This window comes from Pipistrellus kuhlii, unplaced genomic scaffold, assembly GCF_014108245.1.
Source record: "Pipistrellus kuhlii isolate mPipKuh1 unplaced genomic scaffold, mPipKuh1.p scaffold_m20_p_16, whole genome shotgun sequence".
In the NCBI taxonomy this organism is placed as follows: domain Eukaryota; kingdom Metazoa; phylum Chordata; class Mammalia; order Chiroptera; family Vespertilionidae; genus Pipistrellus; species Pipistrellus kuhlii.
This window is the reverse complement of record NW_023425471.1, coordinates 25,135,701-25,160,939: the sequence shown is the minus strand read 5'-3', so window position 1 is coordinate 25,160,939 and position 25,239 is coordinate 25,135,701. Positions and strand designations below refer to the sequence as shown.

General features: G+C 38.4%; 1 protein-coding gene and 1 pseudogene across 1 annotated transcript; one reads left to right on the top strand and one right to left on the bottom strand.

Annotated features, from left to right (window-relative positions):
• The first annotated feature begins 498 nt into the window (after nucleotides 1-498).
• On the top strand, nucleotides 499-25,239 carry LOC118719963 (putative P2Y purinoceptor 10). Its single transcript, XM_036439850.2, has 2 exons — nucleotides 499-600; nucleotides 24,189-25,239. The coding sequence occupies exon 2, from the start codon at nucleotides 24,236-24,238 to the stop codon at nucleotides 25,214-25,216; it is 981 nt and encodes a 326-aa protein (XP_036295743.1). The 5' UTR covers nucleotides 499-600; nucleotides 24,189-24,235; the 3' UTR covers nucleotides 25,217-25,239.
• Nucleotides 14,301-15,183, bottom strand: LOC118720220 (annotated as a pseudogene).

The window sequence follows — 25,239 nt, the reverse complement described above, 5'->3', positions numbered from 1 at the left end:
AACCAAATTACACATTAAATTTTAAGCCTTGAGATAAACTGAGAGAAGCACACTCCAGATAAAAGGAACAGTTTAAGCAAAGCTAGTCCTACTGCTCTTAGTTCTGGCTTGTATTCTTGAGATTTCTTCACCCTTTGCTCTTCATGCTTGAAGGAATTGCAGCTTTCTTGTTCTTAGGTAAACTCCCTGTAGATTTGCCTCAAAATCCCATCTTGCCATGAAGCCTACTGGAATCTAGTAAAAAAAAAAAAAAAGGCATATGGGTTGTTGTAGAAAGATATAATGTGAGGAACAGTGAGTAAGGCTGATACACATATCATTTTTAAAATTTTATTTTGCAGTCTTTTGTTCCAAGCACTTTGAATTTCTTTGCACCAATGAAGTAGAAATAAAACAAACCTTTAGTAGCGTCATCTGCTCAAGGGACTTACCTTTGGTTTGTGCAAATAAGGTTTCTGTGGTGAGATGCAAACTTCACTCAACTTCCTCTTTCAACAACAAATTTGTCAGCTATCAGCAAGATCCGTGTTACCCAGTTATATTTTTCATCCCCAGCTTCCTGCAAAGACACTAGAGTGCTAAACCCTGCAAGTCTCCAGGGTAAGTTACAGTATAGTATCTGGGAATTGATGGTTTTGTGTGGGAAGATTGGTGGGGGCATGAAGATGCAGGACAGGGGCAAATGTGGGACCATTGTTTAAACTAAAAATGGTCCCTGGTTTATTTATTTCAGATTTTTTGCAGCAAGAGTGATGTTTTCTCTTGAGTAAGACTAGAGTACAGAGTTAGTTAATGCCACCAGTCCTGACGATAACACAATAGCATGAAGCCTGTGATTCAGCTCACTCTTTCCTGAGGGCTCTCTGTTTCTTCATCGACCTAGGATGTTGGCACAAGTGGTAAGAAAATAATGTGTTCGGTGAGATTGTTGTAACAACTTTACATATTCATCCAGATAAAGAGGATTTAAATTCTTGTTCTGTATTATTTACCTAGCTGCATAATGAAGTTTTTATGTATAATCTCATTGCTTTGGTAAGTTTAGCTCTCATAGGTACAGCAAAAGAGAAGAAAAGAACTTGAGATCATAGATTCGGTGGCTGAAAGAGCTCTAAGAGATCAAAATCCTTCACAATACAGATGGAAAAACGAGAGCCAGTAAATACACTTAGGAAGACACTTAGGCTAATTCATCTAGTTAGTGATAGAGCTGGAACTAGAACTTGTGTCTTCTAAATCATATTCCCTTCCCTGAGAACAGCCTGCATCTCTAAGAGAATACTGTGGATGTATTTATAACTATGTTGGATTTTATGTTAGCAAAGGAGGTAATATCTCAGGTGATAAGCTCTGGTATAATGATCTCAGTCTGGTCAGAATCATTTTTTTTTGAAAGGTGACTTTTGACTCAAGTTCAGCCCTACTGGACAACAGAGACCCAAGTAGAGACACCTATCTCTCAGTGATTCTTGTTATCATTACTCTGAATGCTTGCAACCTCTTTGGTTTTGAGCCAAGATGACTGAGTAAAAAGAAACATCTTTCAGTTGTGGAGTCCTTATAGGTAGACTGTGTCACAGCAGTTGGTATCAGGATCATTTCATTCTGAATAGAATAACAAGTTCTGTTGTGCTTTATTTGGAGTGGGGGGTAGTCTCAGTACCAATGATCCTGCAAGTGGGACATTTTTATTTTGGTTGTTAAAATAGATGGGGTGGCCCTAGCCGGTTTGGCTCAGTGGATGGAGCATCAGCCTGTGGACTGGAGGGTCCTGTGCTCCATTCCTGTCAAGGGCACATGTCTGGGTTGCAAGCTCAATCCCCAGTAGGGGGCGTGTAGGAGGCAGCCAATCAATGATTCCCTCTCATCATTGATGTTTTTTTCTCTTTCCCTCTCCCTGCCTCTCTGAAATTAATAATAAAAAAAAAATGGATGGGGTGTCATGACCATTCCTATTAATTGAGTTTATCCTTTAGCAATTGTGACACAGTAAAATTATTCACTGCTAAAAACAGGTGAGATCCTGGTATACTGAGGCAGGAAATAGCCTACAGCATATACTTAATCAGGTCATGCATTCACGGTAATTGTCTTTGTAATGGTTTCTGTTGAACACAGGTCCTTTTTTGGTCAAAAGTAGTTCCATTTTTGGGCTCTTTTGGGCAAGTTGTTGAGTTCAAGTTATATAGTCTGCTCAAATTCTGGCAGTGATGGAGCATGTGATGTCACAAAAGTGAGCATACTTCTAGATGGTTTTAGGGGGGCCTTCATACATCTGTATCAGAGTTAAGTCCATTGGTTTATTATTTATTTTGTTTTATTTATTTTTAACTGAATTTATTGGGGTGCCACTGGTTAACAAGATTGTACAGATTTCAGGTGTACATTGTGCAACACATCATCTGTACACTATATTTTGTGTTTACCATCCAAGCCAAGTCTCTATTCATCACCATTTATACCCTCCTTCATGTTCCCCTAGTCCTCCTCCCACAGCAATCACCACACTGTTGTCTGTGTCCATGAGTTTTTTTTAACCATTTCTTTTTCATCTTCTTTGCTCAATCTCCTCACCCCCTCCAAGCTACCCCACCACAATAGCTGTCAGCCTGCTCTCTATCTATGAGTCTGCCTTTATTTTACTTCTTAGTTCATTTTGTTCATTAGATTACACATATGAGTGAAATCAGATTTGTCTTTCTCTTACTGGCTTATTTCACTTAGCATAATACTCTCAAGGTCCATCTATCCTATTGTAAAATGTAAAATGTCCTTTTTAAAAGAGCTGAATAGTATTTCATTGGATAAAGAGAACACAGCTTTTTTTTTTTTATCCACTCATCTATTGATGGACACTTGGGCTGCTTCCAAATCTTGGCTCCTGAAAATAATGCTGCAATGAACATAGGGGTACATATATTTTTTAAATTAGTGTTTTGGGTTTCTTTGGATAAATTCCCAGAAGTGGAAACACTGGGTCATAAGGCAATTCCATTTAATTTTTTGAGAAAAACTCAACACCATAGTGTTTTCCACAGTGGCTATACCCATATGCATTTCTACCAACAGTACATGAGGGTTCCCTTTTCTCCACATCCTTGCCAGCACTTGTTGTTTGTTGATTTGTTAATGATAGCCATTCTGACAGGTGTAAGGTGATATTTCATTGTGGTTTTAGTTGGCATTTCTCTGATGAATTGTGATGTTGAACATATTTTAATATGTCTATTGGACATTTATATGTCTTCTTTGAAGAACTGTATTCAGGTTCTTTGCCTGTTGTTTTTTTAATTGTTTTTTTTTTTTTTTGTGTGTGTGTGTGTGTGTGTGTGTGTGTGTGTAATTGTTTTTATTATTAAAATTCTTTATTGTTTAAAGTATTTCATGAGTCTCCTTTCCCCCATTGTATATATGTGTATAGTTTTAAATATTAAGTTTGTCACCCATTCTAGAACTATTTTTTATTTTTAAAATTTGTATTGATTCTCAGAGAGGAAGTGAGAGGGATAGAGAGACAGAAACATCGATGAGAGAGAAACATTATTAATCGGCTGCCTCTTGACCACTCCATATTGGGATCAAGCCCACAACCCAAGCATGTGCCTTGTCCCCAGTCTACCCAGGACTGAACCAATGTCCTGGGTAGACACTCAACCACTGAACCACACTAGCCAGGCTGGTGTTTAGTTTCACAAATTCTTTGTAAATTTTGAATATTAATCCCTTATATGATGTATCATTGCTGAATATGTTCTCCTATTCAATAGGTTGTCGTTTCATTTTGTTGCTGGTTTCCTTTGTTGTGCAAAAACTTTTTAGTTTGATGTAGCTCCATATGTTTATTTTTTCCCTTGTCTGAGGAAATATTAGAAAAATATTGCTATGAGAAATGTTTGAAATTTTACTGCCTATGTTTTCTTCTGGGATTTTTATGGTTTTGGGTATAACAGGTTAGTCTTTAAACTATTTTGAATTTATTCTTGTGTATGGTATGGGAAGGTGGTACAATATTCACAAATCAATAAATGTGATGCAGCACATAAACAAAATGCAGGATAAAAATCACATGACTATACCAACAGAGGCAGTAAAAACATAAGACCATATCCAATACCCATTTATGATAAAAACTCTCAGCAAATTTGGAATAGAGAGAATATACCTTAATGTAATAAAGGCCATATATGACATACCCACAGCTAACATCATACTCAATGGGCAAAAACCACAAGCAATTTCTTTCAGATCAAGAACAAGACAGGTTTATCAGCTTTCAGCACTCATTCAGCTGGTATCTTAAGAAGCAGGGAAATCTAGTCTTCTGTCACAGCTCTAACAAAGAAAACAAATTTGCCTGTTGCGAAACCACCCTTTCTAAGAATTCTAATAATCAGGGTAATTACTGGAAGTTAACCTATACTTTATTTTAAAAATATTTGGTCAAAAGTCTAATTACAATCTAAATCATGGATTTTGCAAGACATTTCATCAAGTTTGGTTTACATGTATCAGTGGTGAGTGATGAAGTAGATGGATCAATATACAGAGAGCCAAGAAGTATTGATTCTAGCTCAAGTCCTCCTAGTGACTCACTGTGTGGCCTTGAGCAAATTCCTTTATTTCTCTAGATTTCAATATTATAATCTATAAGATGAAAAGCTTGAAATAAAAAATTTTTAATTTCCTTCCTAGCAATACAATGATTTGACTCTACACACTTAGGCACCTTAGAAGAGCTATATATCATAAAGTGATAAATAACAAAACCATATTATTGAAATTAGCTAAAGAGAATATTTTGGAAATATAGTCTGTATCATTAACTTTTGCCAAGGACCCTTATACTCTTTTCAGAATAATTTTACTATGAGATCCTCAACTTTTAGCCCATTGGCAAGTGTTTTGCAAGTAAATTCTTTTTTTTTTCAAATGATAAAATCAAACAACAAATAAGGGGAATGATTCTGAAATCTGATTTCCACAATGACAATGTCATCCAAACAGTATTTCTTAATCTTTTGAAACCAAACTTTCCTTTGAAAAACATAAAAATATTTCACAAGAACTCCTAGAAAAACCTACTCCATCAAATTGAAGTCTTCCAAGTGCAGCCAAAAATATTTTGTAGACCTTTATTTTAATCAGTTTGTATTTTAGGAAAAGTATTTTGATTTCTAGATATATTTTCTATAATAAGAAATATTATTTTTTTAAAGTAACACATGCTTTCAACCCTTAAACTTTAAGAATTATTGCTTTAGTACTGCTAGCCATCTCTCATAACTCTACTTTTTGGGGCATTTGCTAAACCTAGAAAAGTATAGAATTCACCAAAGGCCCATGGATATTACTTTTTACAAGTAAAGGTGAAATGAACTAACATTTATTTAATGTCTACTGTGTACCAGACATGAAAATTGTTACTTTTTTATAAATGAGGAAACTGAAGCCCAGAGATATGATGTGAGTTGTTTCAAGCTAGAGAGCTGATAACTGCATCAAGATATGGCCCCATATTTTCCCAAATGTCATAATTCTTTCTATTCTCAAAATGCTGCCCCAACTGCCAAAATGATACCTAATTAGGCCTTTCAAAATTTTTTATAAATCTGATAAAGTTACATGCAAGCAAGTTTAATTCAAACTTCGAGGTATTAGTTTGTGAATAGTCTAATTTATCTTAATTCATTTCAAGGATAAAAATAATTTTAATTTCTTTGAATTTATAGAAGGATGTATGTAGGCTACATAATATATCCAAATGTTCATAGGTTATTTAGAGTTGATTTTAATTAATTCAGGAAACAGTAGATTTCCAAATTTCAGTTGCTCTTTTTTACTTACATTTGTGAGTGATTGAATGAAGGACACCATGTTCATGGGTGTCAGATTGCCTTGAGGAATTCATGTGAGATTTTTTTGTTTTGTTCAAAGAAGAAGAAAAAAATTTTAAAGCAATTTAGTTTCCAAAATTGTAAAAAGTTGTCTCCTAGGGAGTGAGAAGAGCCCCCATCAACAATATTTCCCTATTTAATTTTCCTTTTCCCCCAAAACTGATAAGCCCACATATTGGTACTATCATCAAAGAAAATAAGATAAGCAAATTTGACAAACATCTTTACTTGGTAGTATTAATGACATATTAATAATAAGGAATGAAAAGGGGGGGAACTGTTGGGTAAAGCTTTGCAAAGTTGTACTAGAAAAAGACCATTCACCCTGATGCCAGAGGTCTAGGTTTTACCCTATTTATTCTGTCATTTGATAACCTTATGTCTACAGGTAATTAAGTCACTTTTTGAGCCTCTTTAAATGAGGATGTCTTCTGAACATATTATTTATAATGATAGAGGCCTGGTGCATGAAATTCATGAACAGGGTGGGGAGAGGTGTCCCTCAGCCCAGCCTGCACCCTCTTCAATCTGGGACATCCTTCTCACAATTCAGGATGGCTGGCTCCCAACTGCTTGCCTGCCTGCCTTCCTGATTGCCCCTAACCACTTCTGCCTGCCAGCCTGATTACCCCCTAACCACTTCCCTGCCAGCCTGATTGATGTCTAACTGCTCCCCTGCCAGCCTGTTTCCGCCCAACTTCCCTTTTCTATCTGCCTGGTCACCCCTAATTGCCCTCCCCTGCAGGCATGATTGCCCCCAACTACCCTCCTTTGCAGGCCTGGGTCCCTCCCAACTGCCCTCCCTTGCAGGCCTGGTGCCTCTCAACTGCCCTTCCCTGCTTGCCTGATCGCCCACAACTGCCCTCCCTTGCAGGCCTGATAACTCCCAACTGCCCTGCTTTGCTGACCATCTTGTAGTGGCCATCTTGTGTCCACATGGGGGCAGGATCTTTGATCATATGGGGGCAGCCATATTGTGTGTTGGAGTGATGGTCAATCTGCATAATACTCTTTTATTAGACAGGATAGAGGCCTGGTGCATGGGTGGGGGCCAGCAGGTTTACTACAAAGGGTGTTCTGATTCAAGGTGTGGGTTCCCTTGGGGTGTGGGGCGGCCTGGGCCAGAGGCCTATAGTGGTTTTCAGGCCAGCCACGCCCCCCAGTGACCCAAGTGGAGGCCCTGGTATCTGGAATTTATTTATCTTCTACAATTGAAATCTTGTAGCCTGAAGTGGAGCCAAACCTCCTGCTTGCTCCCTGGTGGCAGCCATTTCTGTTGGAATTTATGTATCTTCTATAATTGAAACTTTGTAGCCTGAAGTGAAGGCCTGAGCCTGCCAGGGCTGCAGAAGCTTGGCTTTCTCGGTCACCGGGGGCAACCCTAGCCTCCTGCTCTTCCAGGTCCGTGGCTCCCTCCATTTCTGTTGGAATTTATTTACCTTCTGTAATTGAAACTTTGTACCCTTGAGTGGAGGACTGGGCCCACCAGGGTGTGTGGAAAGCTTGGCTTCTTCTATTGCCAGGGAAACCCAAGCCTCCCTCCTGCTCTTTGTGCCCATAGCCATCTTGGTTGGGATTAATTTGCATACTCACTCTGATTGGCTGGCAGGTGTGGCTTGTGTGCATAGCGGAGTGATGGTTAATTTGCACATTACTTTTTTATTACATAGGATATACTTTAATAATAATTAAGAGAAGTTATAGATCCTACTATACAATAAAAGTGTAATATGCAACCTGACCAAACATTGGGATTACTGGTTGCTATGATGCTCACTGACCGCCAGGGGGCAGACACTCAACACAGGAGCTTCCCCCTGGTGGTCAGTGAGCTCCCATAAGGGGAGCATCAATCATCCAGAAGCCGGGCTCAGAACTGGAAAGCCCAGTGGCAGGGAGCCTCTCCTGCCTCTGCTGCAGGCAGGCAGGTAAGGAGCAAGGGGTACCGGATCTCAAGAGCTCTGGACTGAGAGAAGGATGTCTGACTGCCAGGGATCAGGCCTAAACTGGCAGGCAGACATCCCCAATCCTGGACGGTGACAGAGTATAGGCAGGACTGAAGGACCCCCCACCTTCCAGTGGACAAATCTCATGCACTGGGTTTCTATAATAATAATAATAATAATAATAATAATAATAATAATAACAACAACAACAACAACAACAACTTTGTGAAGAGTGAATTGTCAGCTTGCTATATCAATGATGGCTATGTGCTGGTGGTATTAATGTCAGGGGTTGAGAGGAGCCATGTGCACAAAGTCTTGGCAAGTTAGAGCTAGATGGACTTTAAAGATCATCTAGTTAAAAAATAAATGAACAAACAAAATTAAAGTAGACTCATAGACACAGACAGCAGACTGGTGGTTGCCATGAGAAGAGGGGTTGGAGGACTGGTGAAAAAGGTGAAAAGATGAAGGGATTGATAAGTAAAATTGGTAGTTATAAAATTGTCAGGGATTTGCAAATTAAAGCATAAGAAATGTAGTGGACAATATTGTGATAACTAAGTATGGTGCCAGTTGGGTACTGGAAATATTGATGGGACACTTTATACTAGTAAAGTATATGATTGTCTAACTTCTCTAATCTACACCTAAAACCCTGTTCTAATGTTAGGGAGAAGGAGAATGATAAATAAATTTAGGGCATGGCCCCTGACTTCACAAGCTCACAGTCCACTATGGAGAGATCCATATAGTTAGCAATATAGGAGTTATCATAAGACAGACTATTTATTAGGTTAAGGATATCTACTGAATGACTATGTGCCATTCATCCTGCTAGGTTCTACAGTCTTAAAGATGAGTAAGACATGATTTCTGCCTTCAAAATTATCATAGATGAGTAAGAAATACAGAGATACAAATGGGAAAATACAATATAATGCAGTGAGTATACTGTTAAAAGAAATTTCTGTGGTGGGCATGGTAGGCCAGATTTGCACTTTTGATACATGATTTTGGTAGCAGAGTAGAGACAGATTTTAGGAGGGAAATACTTGAGTCAGATAGATCAGTTAATTAGTATTTTAATCTAAAGAGAGAGGAGAGAGAAAGAAGGTGAGAGAGAGGAGAGATACAGGTTTACAAGTGTTTTAATAATTCAGAGAGATGGAGAATTCAGAGGAAGAGGAAGAAAGAAAAAACATGGTTGATTGAATGAAAGAGAAGAGGAGGCCTGGAATTATTCTAAGGATTTTGGGTCTTGTAACTGGATAGATGGTGGTGGATATATTAAAAATCAAGGAGTATGATGAGTTTTATTTTGGACATATTCATTTAGAGATTCCTGGGAGATACTCAAATAGGAAGTCTCAGTTGGAATTTGGGAATATAGGTTTAACATAATGGGCATAGAGACATGAGAGACATCAAGATATGGCTGGAAATTGAAGCCATAAAAGTGGATGATGTTGCTCAGTATAAGAGTGTTGAATAAAAAGAAGTGATGAAAACCTAGGGATGACAAACATTTAAAGGACATACAGATATAAAAGAAAGCATGAGATAAAAAAAGTAAACAATCAGTGTAAATAACTCGAGTTTATTTAGGAAGAAAATGTGTCAAAAAGCTGGAATAAGATGCCCAGACCAGATGAAAAGATATGACTGAGAGTAGAGGAGAGCATGAAGATCTATGAGTAAAATGAAATAATTAATTTTAAATAAAATGGATTGAAAGCATGGGAATTTATCTTAAGCAACAGGAAAAGCAGCTGTATTGGGAAGTAAGAAGAATGTAGCTGTAGATTATGTTTTAGCAGAGGACAATAAATAAAATTGAGTTGTTTCTCACTCAACAACCTCAATTTTCTCTGATTTAATAAGTACCTTCTGCAAAGTTGGGTGATGGGAAAACAGGAGAGAAGATGAAGCTTTAGTAAGTTGTGAAGGTGCTGAATGGCTGCTATGAGAACAGGCAAAAATACTAATCAGAAGTGTGTAAAAAAAAGGCTGGAACAAAAAAAAAAACAACAACACAAATCTTAGACTGGAAATAATAAATTTCTAGTTTGAGCATTCCAAATAGAGCCTGATATTTTTAATGGGTATTTAGCAATTTAGATAGTGAAAAAGTGGATTATGAACATGATCTTGGACTAAGGCCTTGCCAAGCTGGTGCAGCAGAAGAATTGTGAACAAGGAAGTTAAGGGTTCTTGTGTGAGAGTATTTAAATTGACCACTTAATCTAGGCTGGGCAGAGGAGGAAGTAAAAAATGGGAGGGTGCTAGGTCAGACCTGCAAAAATGGAGAGATTTAAAACTTTAAGGTCTCTGAGAGTGTATGGTACAAATTAGTATGCTGAAATTTGCTGTGCAACTCAGTGATTATGTTAGAGAAAGAAAATGATTTGAAAAGTAAGAAATTCATAAAGTTTGGCAGTGAGAACAAATTTATAAAGCTTAGAAGAAGGAAGGGGCTAATTGGATCAGATTGTCAGGGTGGTTGAATGTTATAAGCTACTGATCTGAAAGGGATTTGGAAAAATGCAAAATGTGGTGCTTATTAAATTTATGTTAAGAGATGGCTTCCAAGGCAGCCAGAGTCCTTAAAAAGCAATGGGAGAAAGTAAGTAGGGAAACTTATTTTTCCTCTATATGTACTTTTTCATCCACTGAGAGCTTTAGGGACTACAGATGCAGCCATCTCACTCTCATTCCAGGTCCCATCATAGGTAAGTAGGAAGTCATTTGCTGATGAGATGAGAAAGGTATTCTCTTTATAGAATAACAACTAAATAAATAAATAAACAAATAAGGGGTTGAGATGGTTTTGGAAGGAGATTAGAAGTACTACCCTCTCCTCGAGTTTCATATAAAAGTGTTAATGGTTCTGTGAGACATTGGGTTGTGCTAATTTCTAATCATAAGATATGCCTGACACTTATGATTCTTAAATTGAGTATTTTTTTTATTTCTCTCTGGGTTCTACAGGCATGGCTTTTTATTTTTATGAATTTGTATTAGAGTATTAAGACATTGAACAAAGTAGATCCAGAGACATAGAAGCATGGAACAGATTGTCAAATCTCAGAGGGAAGGCGGAGGTGGGTGGGTGGGAAAAGATCAACCAAAGAATTTGTATGCATATATGCATAACCCATGGATACAGACAATAGGATGGTGAAGGCCTGGGGTGGGGGTGAGGGGGGTGGACAAGAAGAAGTCAATGGGGGAGAGGGGGGAAGGAGGGCATAATGTAATACTTTCAACAATAAAGATAAAAAGACATTGAAAGTAATACACATTCACAACAACAAAAAAACATTATTTCCTTTTCTTTTTAAAAAATATATTTTATTGATTTTTTACAGAGAGGAAGAGAGAGGGATAGAGAGTTAGAAACATAGAGAAGAGAGAATCATTGTTCAGCTGCCTCTTGCACACCCCCTACTGGGGATATGCCCACAACCAAGGTACCTGCTCTTGACCAGAATTGAACCTGGGACCTTTCAGTCCACAGGCTGACGCTCTATCCTAGGGGTGTCGAACTCAATCGGAGAAGGGGCCAAAATCTAAAATCCAGCCTAAATCTCGGGCCGAATGGTTTACTGAACAGTCATAAACTGTCATTGTGATGGAAACGCAGCGGAGTGCAGTGATGACAGCGCGGTGCGGGCCACATTGCAAGGCCTGGTGGGACGGATTTGGCCCGCGGGCCTTGTGTTTGACACACGTGCTCTATCCACTTAGCCAAACCGGTTTCAGCCATTATTCTATTTTCTTGATGTGTACATGATATTGTGGATAAAATGGGCATATCTCATAAATGGATTCAGAGCAATATGTCAAACTCTGTTTATGAATACCATAGTGTATTTTGCATATATTTACTTAATTTAATTTAGTTTTAAATGCTTTAATTGATTTTTAGAGAGAGAGGAAGGGAGAAGGATAGAGAGATAGAAACATCAGTGTGAGAGAAATATCATTGATTGGCTGCCTTCTGTACACCTCCCTCTTGGGATCGATACCCAGGCATATGCCCTGACCTGGAATTGAACTGCGATCTCTTGGTTCCTGAGTCAAAGCTCAACCACTGAGCAACACCAGCCAAGCAGATTTTAAAATTTTATTTTAACATTTCCAAAGTTAATGTTAAGTGCCTGGTGCATATACTGTTATCAAGCAGTTACTCTCATTTCCTTCTCAGATATGCAAACCTTTTTCTAAATATACATCTACAAGTATTGTGGCTGCATGTATTTCAGAAGTGGTCAGAAAGAAACTCACTACAGACTGATACATATGCCTTTCAGCATAACGATTATTGTTTATCTCATTTTTGATTCTTATAAGTATATTTCCAGTAGGACATAATCTCACTCATTTAGGGGAAATGGTGAATAACATAGACTGATGAACAAGAACAGGCCCAGAGATAAGGAGCCATGGGTCAGACTGTTGGACCTCAAAGGGAGGGTGGGGATAAAGGGAGAGATCAACCAAAGAACTCATGTGCATATATATGAGCCTAACCAGTGGTCAAGGACAATAGGGGGTAGGGGCATGAGAGGTGGGGGTGGGGGATTGGAATGGGGGGTTGAGGACAAATATGTGATACCTTAATCAATAAAGAAATTAATAAAAATAAAAAAGAAAATAAATAAAAAGCTAAATAGAAAAAAAAAAGAAGTGGTCAGAACAGAGGAGGATATTGGAAAGTTTATTTAATTTTTGATCTCATATGCATACTAGGGCCCAGTGCACAAACTTGTGCACTTTGAAAGGAACCCTGAGCTGTGAGGCTGCAGTGGGGACAAGGGCAGGTCTGGACCCATCCTCTGCACTCCCAGACAGCTCCTCTTGCTGCAGCCCCCAGTCCCCTCTCTGCCTGCAGCCCCATTCCTGCTGTTGCTCCCACACACGGACAGTGCTAGCCCTGCTCAACTGCTGATGGTGCTGTGCCGAGTGATTAGGGCTGGTGCCAGCAGCAGTGTGAGCAGGCCAGCGTCATCAACTGGGTATGAGCAGCAGCTGCTGCCCTGATCACCCCTCAGGAGCACAGGGAGGTGGAGAAGCCTTTAGGGGCGTTGGAACTAGCGCCAGGCACCAGCAGCAGGTGCGAATGGCAGCTCTGGTGCTGGCTGTGGGTGCGAGCAGGGTTGTCACCGGCAATGGATGCGAGCGACAACTGCTGGCCCCATCACCTCTCAGAAGCAGGGGGAGGTGGACAACCCTGAAGGGCAATTGGGATTGGCAGCTGCCACTCACACCTGCTGACATTGCTGAGTGATTGGGGGGCCAGCTCTGGGCACCCAGTGCAACCACGTCGTGCAGATGCAAAGAATTTTCAGTAACCACCAGAGGCTTGCCCCAATGACAGCGACCAGCATCCCACCTTTGTCTGGCACCCCCTCTCATCTGCTCCACCATCCCACCACTGCTATGCCTGCCATATTCCGCACTCTGCCACCTGCTGCCAACACCCACCATGTTCCCTTGGTGGTCAGTGCACATGATAGCAACCAGTTGTTCCAGTGTTCTGCCATTCAATCTAGTTGCATATTAGAGTTTTATGTGTATAGATATGCATAACCCTTGGACATAGACAATAGCCTGGGAGGGATGGTGGGGGCAGGGTGTAAGGAGGTCAATGGGGAAAGAAATGGAACATCTGTAATATTTTCAACAACAAAGACAAATTAAAAACAAACAAACAAATGATTTTTATCTTTTTTTCTCTAATTTCAAAGCAGTGGCCCCATTCCTTCAGGGTGATGTGCTTATCCTTGCTGTGATCACACTTATCAAATAAGCAAGTTATTCAGTGTTCCATGGACACCAGAGATGCTCACAAAGGAACTACTTGAAATGTGACAAGACTCTGCCCATAGGATGTTGGTCAAATTTAATAAATTGCCAGTGAACAGGATACATATACATGTTGTAGTTTTTTTTCTAGTCCCTTAAGAGAAGGTAGATGAAATGGTCCACAGCTAAAATCTCTTTTCATCAAGGTATATTTTCTTGAGTTTATTTCTCTGCTTCTCATTTAAATATCCAGCATATTTAGGATTAGGCTCATACAGTTGCATGAGGATATTCTTAGAGTAAACTGAGTCACTGCAAAATCCATACAAGCAGAAATAGATTTTTAGGCTCCAAAATAATCCAGCTGTAGTTGGTGCCCCCGCCCCCCCCCCTTTTTTTTTTTATCTCCTCCAGTCTGTACCTAGTAACAAACAGATGACAGGAGCTAGCATAGGTCAGTGCCACAAACTTGGTTAAGGAGTTTTGTAGGCAATCAAATCATTGCATCTTAGCAAACACAGTGGAATTTCCCTGTTGGTCAGCATTACATATGTGTCCTCTTTAAAACTGGAAGTTCATACAATATTATACATTGTACACCTCATAGAGCCTTTACTTAAACTTTCATCTTCATTCAATAAGCTCTCTGCTAATGTTCTAGTTTTCTTTGCTTGTCATATTTTATGTGATAGCAATTGGAATGAACTCTTTTAACCTCTTGGAAGACCTCCCTTGGCATGAAGTAGTTGTCACTTGCACTATATTTGGGGCCATCATCACCATCTACAAGGAAAGCCTCAGAAATTTTCTCTCCATCTCCTCAAGGTTGCTGATGATCTCAAGGGCAGGTTCTCCCTCTCTGCTCTGCCATTCAGTATCTTGATTGTGCTTATTGATTTTTGATGCAGTTTCTTCTTCTATTTCTTCATTGGAGTTATCACCTTCTTGTCCCCAAATCCATCTTTTTAAAAATTTTTTCTTACTTGAGTTGATTGGTTGCACTATTCCAAAGTATCATCATATTTAGTACAGTCTTCTCCCTGTTAGAATGCTCCTTGTGAAATTCTCTCTCATTTTCTTGATGATTAACGTTTGTACCAACTTCACCTTAATCTTTTCTCCCATCCTCTTCTCCATTGGAAATGTTTGGATCATGCTCTTTGTTTTCTTGATCACTCAGGTCTTTGCCAAATTTTCTGCTCCTGTTAAACTGAAGATGTGTATCATTTACAGGCTGTTTTTGGTTTCCCTCTGTCTTTGTGATACTTTATTGTTGATCAGAATCTACAATGGAACTAAAATCAGGAACAAGAGAATCAATGTTCTTTAGGAGTTTTTTTTTTTTTTTTTTTCTTTTGAGGCTCACTCATATCTTGGTCTAATGTACCCACAATTGGTCTATAATCCATATTCTCACTTAAGCCCCTTTTACTTTCCTCTTGATCCTGTAATCCCAGTTATTGGTTGTAACTCTGGTCCTGATCTGCTGACTGGTCATGGTTTTTCTCTTTTGACTGTCATATCAAAGTTTTTCATCCTTATTTTAAAATGGTCTCATATGGATACTATAATTTACTTTTAATTTTCTGCATCTTAAAACTTTAAAATGGACACCATAATGTTGTCAGGCATTACTAACACTTCAGCCTGTTGGGTAGAACTTAAGTAGTCCGCATTTGGTTGGGAATGATCAGATAGGAAACTTGCATTTTTCCTGTGCTCCACTGGAGAGAGGGTGGAGTGGAACAGTGTCCTGTGAAGAGAGACTGGGGTTTGTGGCTCAGGAGAGAGAGCTGAAATGACAGCTACCATGGTCCCTATATGCTTAGTCTCTCTCCCACACTGCAGACTCTGTTTTTCTTGGATAGAATACTCAGGCATGACTTTTACAAGTTGTAAAGGATGTGTAATGATAATAACCCATTAGAAAATAAATTTTTTGAAAAGAAAAAGGCAGAAAAAATGTATTTGTTGACATATTAGGGTGTGTGTGTGTGTGTGTGTGTGTGTGTGTGTGTATATATATATATATATATATATATATATATATATATATATATATTGCATAATGCTTCCAAATAGGGACTTTAAGCTATCCTGTATGTAATTCAATTCAATCATACTATTGCATAATTTTCTTTGAGTGCTTACTAAGTAGCAGCCTATGTCTTGCCTATATGATGATGAACTGAACAGATCTTGTTATGGCACTAATGGAACTAAGAGCACAGTTGGAGAAATAGCTAATAAACATGTAAAAAATCTAAATTATAATTGGTGCTATGAAGAGTAAGAATATATATAATTATGTGTAGAACTACCTAGATAGGACTGACAGTGAAAGTCTCTCTGACTGGAAAACTGAGATTAAAAGGAGTCAAATATCTGAAGATCTATAGGAAGATAATTCCTGATAAAAGGAGTATCATGTGCAGAGGACTTAGTCAGGAACAAAAACTTGGCTTGTTCTAAAAAGTTAAAGTTAAAACATAGAGGATGAGAAAGAGAATGGCATGAGGTGATGTCAAAGGGAAAAAGAGCCATATTGGTATGGCATTAAGGCCACAGTGAGAAGTTTGCCTTTAATGAAACAGAGAATCAGTGAAGGATTTTAGGCAGGAGAATGATAAAACATTTCAAAGAAAAATCACCTGGGGCACAATGTGGAAAAGATAAGAATAGGCCAAGCAATGACATAGTCCTATCATCAAGAAGTGCAAAATTTAATTAAAGAAACACCTCTTAACAGAACCTCAATTAGTGTGGTAATTACCATGATAAAGGTAAGAGAGTATGGAAAGGGTTCCAATTTCAATACACCATCACTATAATATTCTCTCTCTCTCTCTCTCTCTCTCTCTCTCTCTCTCTCTCTCTCTCTCTCTCTTTACTTTAGTGCAACTTATTTAACCTCCCTTAGTCTCAGTTTTCTCATTTGTAATATGGAAATAAAAATAAGGCTTCTATGAAGATTGATTATATGATATGTGAAAAGTGCTTAGGCTATAAATAAATGGCAGTCCTCAATAAATAGTAGTCATAATTAATGTTAGTGTTAGATATGGAATGAATTACACAGGTCAAAATTGGGATACATGGGGTTTACTAAGGCATCTGTCACAATAGACAAGAGGAATGATGACTGTGGCCTGGATTAGGATGGCTATAAAGTACACATGGAATTGGTATGAATTTAAGGGTTTTTAAGGAGAGAGAATCACTTGGTTTCTGATTGGGTGTGGGTAAAATGTAGTGATAGGGATTGTTTAAATTCTGTTTCCAGCTTGATTGTCTGAGAGGAGAGTAATGCACATATGGAAAAAGGGAACTCAGGCTTAAGAGTGAGTCACCAATATCACACTTCATTCTAAAACAGGAAACAAAAAAAATATAACTAGATTGAAGGGGAGATAGATTGGCAACACAATGGGCAAAGTCAAACCAGAAATAGTCAACAATAGAACCAGCACCAAAGATAGAAAAAGGCAGAGGCAGAGACATAGAGAAGGCACATACTCCAACTTTAGCCATTCAGCATTTTCCTGTTAAAGGCTTAGTTTATTCTTCTCTCTTAAATTTTAGAAATTTCACAGATTGTCCACAGCAAGCTAAATCTTTCTTCTCTAAGAGTTGATGTGTCTGCCTTACCACAAACAAATTTCACCAGCATATCCATACTATGGGGATTTTACATATAATTGTCACCAAAAATGTTTGGGGGAAAAAACCTTCCTACTTCCCTTTCAGTCTGAAGAAGAGAAGAGATTTTACAAAGCAGGACATGCAAATCTCTAAACTCACAATAAAATATTAACTGCAGAGGTATAAGAACCTACAAAAAAATGTGTAATGTGTAAACTTGACCTCTAGCTTGCTGTTCTGGCCTGATAGAGCTCCATTATTTAATACAAAAGTATTAACAGAATATGTCTCTTTAGTAAGTGAAACTAGTATACCAGTGAAGCAGAAACAAATACCCATATCTGTAAAAGCAGAAGTAGAGGTGTGATTTGGGTGTGTGCAAGCTGTTCTTATTTTGTTTTTAATTGAAATGCATTTGATGCATCTTCTGTTGCTCTCTCACAGCCTCTGCATAGATGATAGATGAGAGAAGAAACAGTGCCAATACTAAAGTCAAAGTGGGTGGTGAGGAGGGATTGGCTTAATGGGTGGGGACAGGGTTTAGTTATTTCTTGATAGCATAACTAGAGTAATGGTAGCCAAATGGATAAATGAACAGGCTACATGGGGCAACCAGGCCAGCAAGGGGGTTAGTGAGGGGTGACCAAATGACTGAACAGCAGGCTGGGTGGGGTTACCAGGCTAGCAGGGGGGTCAGTGAGGGACAATCAAACGATGGAGCAACAAGCTGCATGGGATGAGCAGGCAGTCAGGGGGGGTCAGTGAAGAGCGACTAAATGACAGAACAACAGTCTGCGTGGGGCGACCAGGCTGACAGGAGGGACAGTAAGGGGTGACCAGGCTGGCGGGGGCAGTTGGGGGAGACTAGGCTGGCAGAGGGGCAGTTAGGGGCAATCAGGCAGGCAGCCAGGTGAGTAGTTAGGAGCCAGTGGTCCTGGATTGTGAGAGGGATGTCTCACTGCCAGTTTAGGCTCGATCCTGAAGATTGGGCCTAAACCAGCAGTCAGACATCCCCTGAGGAGTCCCAAATTGGAGAGTGTGCAGGCTGGGCTGAGGGGAAGCCCACCCTCACCCCCCATGCACAAATTTTGTGCACTGGGCCTCTAGTAAGATAATAAGGTTCTCTGTTATTAAAAGAGTTCTGAATCAGTCTGTAGTGAGTGGGGAGGGGGATGTGGGGCATATTTAGGGAGGGGTTTGGGATGGGAATGGGGGAATAAGGACAATTATGTGAGACCATAATCAATAAAAAAAAAATCTTAGCCAGTATACAAAAAAATAAGAGTTCTGACATAATGTACCCTTCAAGTGCTATGATGAACCCCATATCTATTGCCTGAGGAAAAAGAGGCAAGTGGTGTAGTGGAAATAGCATACTGTAGACTTTGGATCAAGTCAGGTGTGATAGTAAATTTCATTTTTATCATTTTGTTACCTCAGGAAATTTACTGAACCTCTCTGAACTTCAATTTCCTCATCTACATGATGACAATAGTAATAGTACCCACCTCTGAGGACAGCTGTGAGAATTTAATTAGATAATACATATACAAAATGTTATTGCAGATTCTGTGGTATATCACCAATAGTCGAACTATGGTAATTACCAGTATTTTCTGTCTTTTACCTGTGATTATTCCTTAACCCTCTTTTCTAAGTCATGCATTCATAAGCAAGAAGACTGCATGATTTTGTAGAACATAGCAAATATAGTCCAAATAGAAAGAATGGAATACTAGTATAAGGGGCAGAAAAATGAAAAGCACTGTTTAGAGCACATGTGTCAAACACAAGGCCCGCGGGCCAAATCCGTCCCGCCAGGCCTTGCAATGTGGCCCGCACCGCGCTGTCATCACTGCACTCCGCTGCGTTTCCATCACAATGACAGTTTATGACTGTTCAGTAAACCATTCGGCCCGTGATTTAGGCTGGATTTTAGATTTTGGCCCCTTCTCTGATTGAGTTCGACACCCCTAGTTTAGAGTAATGGTAGCTAATAATGTGGGCCCTCTTTTATCTGTTAATTAATCACTTGGGATCCTGTTCTTTTAGCCAATTTCCTGGAGCAGGACTTAAAAAATATAAAAGGCAATCTGCTACTTACAAGGAGAATCTAAAAGCAGGCCTGTCCTGTTTTGTTAATGACATTTTAATTTTATTTTTCAATTATAATTAATATTAATATTGTTTTATATAAGTTTTAGTTGTATAGCATAGAGGTTAGATATTTAAAAATTTATAAAGTGATCCCCCAATAAGTCTAGTACACTCTTAACATCATACATAGTTATAACAATACTAGAGGTCTGGTGCACAGATTCGTGCACATTGAAAGAAAATTAATTAGAAGGTGGCCATCGAGGTCCCTTCGTAGATGGGGTCCTTCAGCCTGGCCTGTGGAGATCAGGCAGAAACCAGCAATCCAACATCCTCTGAGGGTTCCTAGAGTACGAGAGGGCACTCTGCAAAGTTGCTGCCATTCGGCAGCTCCTGCATTGAGCATCTGTCCCTCGGTGGTCAGTGTGCATTGTGTCTACCGGCTAGTTGGCCATTGGGTTAGTTGCATAGCGTTTTATATAGAGAGACTATTGATTATAGTTCATATGCTGTATTTTACACCCCATGATTATTTATAACTTACCCTAAAGATTTCATCAAAACACTATAGAACTGATAAATGAACTCAGTAAAGTAGCAGGATAGTTGCATTTTATACTCTAATAATAAACCATTAAAAAGAGAGATTAGGACAGCAATCTCACTTACAATCTCACTTAAAATTGTGTAAAAATTAAAATAAATATCTGCCCAGCCAGTGTGATCCAGTGGTTGAGCATCAACCCACGAACCAGGAAGTCACGGTTTTTAATTCCTAGTCAAGGCACATGCCTGGGTTTTGGGCTTAGTCCTCAGTAGGGGGACATGCAGGAGGCAGCCACTCAGTGATCCTCTCTCATCATTGATATTTACATATCTCTCTCCCTGAAATCAATAAAAGCAGATTAAAAAATAAAATACTTAATAAATTTAACCAAGGAAGTAAAAGTAATATACTCAGAAAATTATAAGACAATAAATAAAAAAAATACAAATAAATGGGAGCTTATAATGTGCTGATGGATAGAAAAAATTAACAGTTAAAATGGTCATACTTCCCAGAGCAATCTATAGATTTAAAGCAATCTCTATAAAAATAAAAATGGAATTTTTCACAGAAATACAACCAATAATTATAAATGTATATGCAACCACAAAAGATGCTGAATAGCCACAACAATCTTGAGAAAGAAGAACAAAGTTGGAGTTATCATGCTACCTGATATAAACCTATGTTACAAGGCTATAGTAATACAAACGGCATAGTACTGGGATCAAAACAAGCATATAGAACAATTAAATAGAATAGACAGCCTAGAAGTAAACTTACATATATATGGTCAATTAAAATATGAAAAAGGAGGCAAGAATGTACAATGGGATTAAGACAGGAATAACTATGTATTGTATCTGATTTATTTTGATGATCACTTAGTGAGTTATATAATGTCTAATCTCTGGAAATTATATCTGAAATTAATATGATATTGTATATCAACTATAATTGAAAACTAAAAATGATTTAAATAAACAAAAAAAAGAAAAAGAAAAATGGTGTTAGAAAAACTGAATAGATAGGTAAAAATAAAATAAAATAAAACTAAACCACCTGCTTATACCATATACAAGAATAAATTCAAATGAAATAAAACCTTACATGTTAGACCCCAAACAATATACTCCTAGATAAAAAACATAGGCAGTAAACTTTCTGACATTGCTCTTAGTAATATTCTTTCTGATATATAACCTTTTGGCAAGAGAAACAAAAGAGAAAAAAATAAACAATTGTGACTACAGCAAACTAAAAAATTTTGCACAGTAAAAGATACCATTAACAAAAACTAAATTTCAACCTATTGAATGTGGGAATATATTAACCAATTATACTTACAATAATGGGTTAATATAAAAAATTGATAAAAAGACTCATGCAACTCAACACCTAAAAATCAAACAATCCAATTAGAAAATGTCCAGAGGACTTTATTAGACATCTTTCCAAAGAGGACATAGAGATGATCAATAGACATATGAAAAGTTGCTCAATATAACTAATTAGCAAAGAAAAGCAAATTAAAACCACAATGAGACATCACCTCACACCTATACAAATGTCTGTAATCAATAAATCAACAAACAAGTGTTGTGAAAGAGTGGAGAAAAGGGAATCCTCATGGACTGTTGGTGGGTATGTAGATGGGTGCAGTCATTATGGAAAATAGTATGGAGAATCCTCAAAACAATAAAAATGGAACTGTCTTATGACCCAGCAATTTCACTTCTGGGTATACACTGAGTGGCCAGATTATTATGATCTCTGAACACATAATAATCTGGCCACTCAGTGTGTGTATATATATTGATATTAGAGGCCCGGTGCATGAATTCATACATGGGTGGGATCCAGCCAGCCTGGCCAGGGTTGAGGGACATGGGCAGTTGGCCGGCCTGCCTGCTGGTCAAACTCCTGGTGGATGGGACAATTTGCATATTAGTCTTTTGTTATATAGGATATATCAATATACTGAGTGGCCAGATTATTATGCCTTCAGAGATCATAATAATCTGGGCACTCAGTGTATATCCAAAGAAACCCAAAATACTAATTCAAAATAACAGACTGACAGTTGTTAGAGGGGAAGAGGTTTAGGGGACTGGGCCAAATAGGTGAAGGGATTAAGAAGTACAATTGTTAGTCACAAATAGTCATAGGAAAAAAAAAAGCAAGCAAAAAACAAAATAGTCATGGGGTTATAAAGTACAGTATAGAGAATATGTCAATAATATCGCAGTAACTATGTTGGTGGCAGAATTAGCAGGGTCAAACCAGAAAGGTTTTGTACAGTAAAGAAACCATCAATAAAATGAAAAGACAACCTATCAACTGGGAGAAGATATTTGCCAATGATAAATCTGATAAGGGGTTAATATCTAAAATTTATAAAAACTCATACAACTAAAAACCAAAACAAACAAACAATCCATTTAAAATGGTCCTGGCTGGTTTGGGGGATATAGTGTTGGCCTACAGACTGAACGGTCCATGGTTCCATTCCAGTCAAGGGCAAGTACGTTGATTGCAGGATCCTCCCTGGCTCAGGCCTTGGTCAAGGCTCATGCAGGAAGCAGCCAATTGATATCTTTCTCTCACATTGATGTTTTTCTCTGTTTTTCCCTCTCTCTTCCATTCTCTCAATGGAAAATATCAATGGCAATATCAATATCAATAAAAATCAATGGAAAAATATCCTTAGGCGAGAATTTAAATAAATAAATAAATAAATAAATAAATAAATAAATAAATAGGGCAGAGGGCCTGAATAGACATTTGTCCACTCCCTTTTTATAAACTTAAAGTAATCAAAACAACATAAAAACATAAAAACAATAACAACAATAAACCTTACTTCACCTGAAGAATAACCTCACTGCATTATTTCTTCCACTTCTAGCTCTAACTGTAATAAACATTCTTGCAAATTGGAAAGAAGCTATGCTTGTGAAATTTTTCTTTGAAAGAAAAAGGAATGATGAAGAAAAGAATGTGTATAAACTTTGGGCATATTTTCCTCCTATTAGAATTCCCAGATCTCTGTTCATTGGCTTTGTGGCTTTAATGACCTGGGCCTTGCTTCTTCTACTGGTATTATGTGCAGATTGAATTAAATGGTTTTCAAAGTTCCTCTCCAGTCTAAAATTTTATAAGACAGGTAAAGTAAAATATTAAGTTTGCTGTTTTTTAGCCATTCTTATTTGCAGACAGCCTGCATAAACCCAATAAATCCACAGCCAGACCTTGAGAAGTCCTAAATAGTCTATATTTCCCAGGCCCTATACATGATACAGAATAGAAACCATACTAAATCATAAAAAAGATTAAAGAAGTCCAAAGGTCTTTTACTCCTTATGATGATTACTTCGATGAAAAAAAACACAACAAAAACCAACATTAACTTTTAAATTGTTTCCAAGAAATGATTTTGGTGGCCTGTTTTGCTGGTGCCTTAATCAATGTTTACTCTGACTGTTAGATAATCTGTCGTGTTCATGATGTTACACCAATACAGAATTCCATTACACAAAGAATTACTCTCTTCTCTTCCAGACCACATAAGGGGAAATATCCCAGTTCAGCTCCTAAATTCATATGCTATTACTAAATTTTTAAGTGTAAATTTCAAATTGGACCTAAGCCTAGAGAAAGACAAAGTGCATGAGAACCATAAGCTATTGTGATAGAATAAGCTAATGAGGAGATAACATTTTTAACCATTGAAAATCAGCTGGGATACTGGAAATGCAGGCTAAGAAAAGCAGGGCCATTTTCCAAGTATTATGGTGTCAAGATATAAAGTCAATGTCCAATGGGCAAGGTAGCAGACAAAGGAGAGGCAAAGGGACATAAAGGTGAAGCTAGATTTCTATCATTACAAATGAGAATGACTGAGCAGTATTCACTTTAACCAAGGCTTTTGCAAGATAAATTTGGACACAAAAGAAACAAACTCAAATGTCACACCTGTTTTGCTGTGGTGAGAACAATAGACTGACTATTTCAGGACATCCTTGCCTGCAAAAGACAACTTTCAATATTTGGGAAAGCAGTCTGGGGGCAATTCCACTGATTCATTGGGTGATGTTAGATCAATAGTATATTTTCCTTGAGTATTTGTTTATTAATCTGCAAACAAGCTTCTTCTAATTATAATATTCTATGTCTTTTTAAATGTGAAAATAAATCTTGAGTGAAAGAACTGGTTAACCATTAAACTTTTTTTTCCTTTGGTTTGGGCAGGGATTATAACTACGACTTACCTTAATGAATATACCGAAATATTCAAGATGTATAACAACAGTGTTATCGATGCTGAGCCTAAGTGCAGTGCCAATGTGACATTTCAGTCCACTCTCTATGCAACCACCTACATCCTCATATTCATCCCTGGTCTTCTGGCTAACAGTGCAGCCTTGTGGGTTCTGTGCCGCTTCATCAGCAAGAAAAATAAAGCCATCATTTTCATGATCAACCTCTCTGTGGCTGACCTAGCTCATGTGCTCTCCTTACCCCTCCGGATTTACTACTACATCAGCCACCAGTGGCCTTTCCAGAGGACCCTTTGCCTGCTGTGCTTCTACCTGAAATATCTCAACATGTACGCCAGCATTTGCTTCCTGACCTGCATCAGCCTTCAGAGGTGCTTCTTTCTCCTCAAGCCATTCAGGGCCAGAGTCTGGAAGCGTAGGTATGATGTGGGCATCAGTGCTGTCATCTGGGTCATTGTGGGCACTGCCTGTTTGCCATTTCCCATCTACAGAAGCGCAAACTTAGCCAACAATACTGAATCCTGCTTTGCTGATCTTGGATACAAGAAAATGAATATAGTGTCTTTTGTTGGGGTGATCACAGTTGCTGAGCTGGCAGGATTTGTGATTCCAGTCATCATCATCACATGGTGTACCTGGAAAACCACCATATCCTTGAGACAGCCAATGGCTTTTCAGGGAATCAGTGAGAGACAGAAAGCATTGCGTATGGTTTTCATGTGTGCTGCAGTCTTCTTCATATGCTTCACTCCCTATCATATTAACTTTATTTTTTATGCCATGGCAAAAGAAGATATTATTAGCAGTTGTTCCATTGTCAAAAGCACGCTGTATTTTCACCCTTTTTGTCTATGCCTTGCAAGTATTTGCTGCCTTTTGGATCCAATTCTCTATTATTTCATGGCCTCAGAGTTTCGTGACCAACTCTCCCGCCATAGCAGTTCTGTGACCCGTTCCCGCCTCATGAGCAGGGAGAGTGGTTCATCAATGATTGGCTAAAAATAAAATAACTTCAATTATGA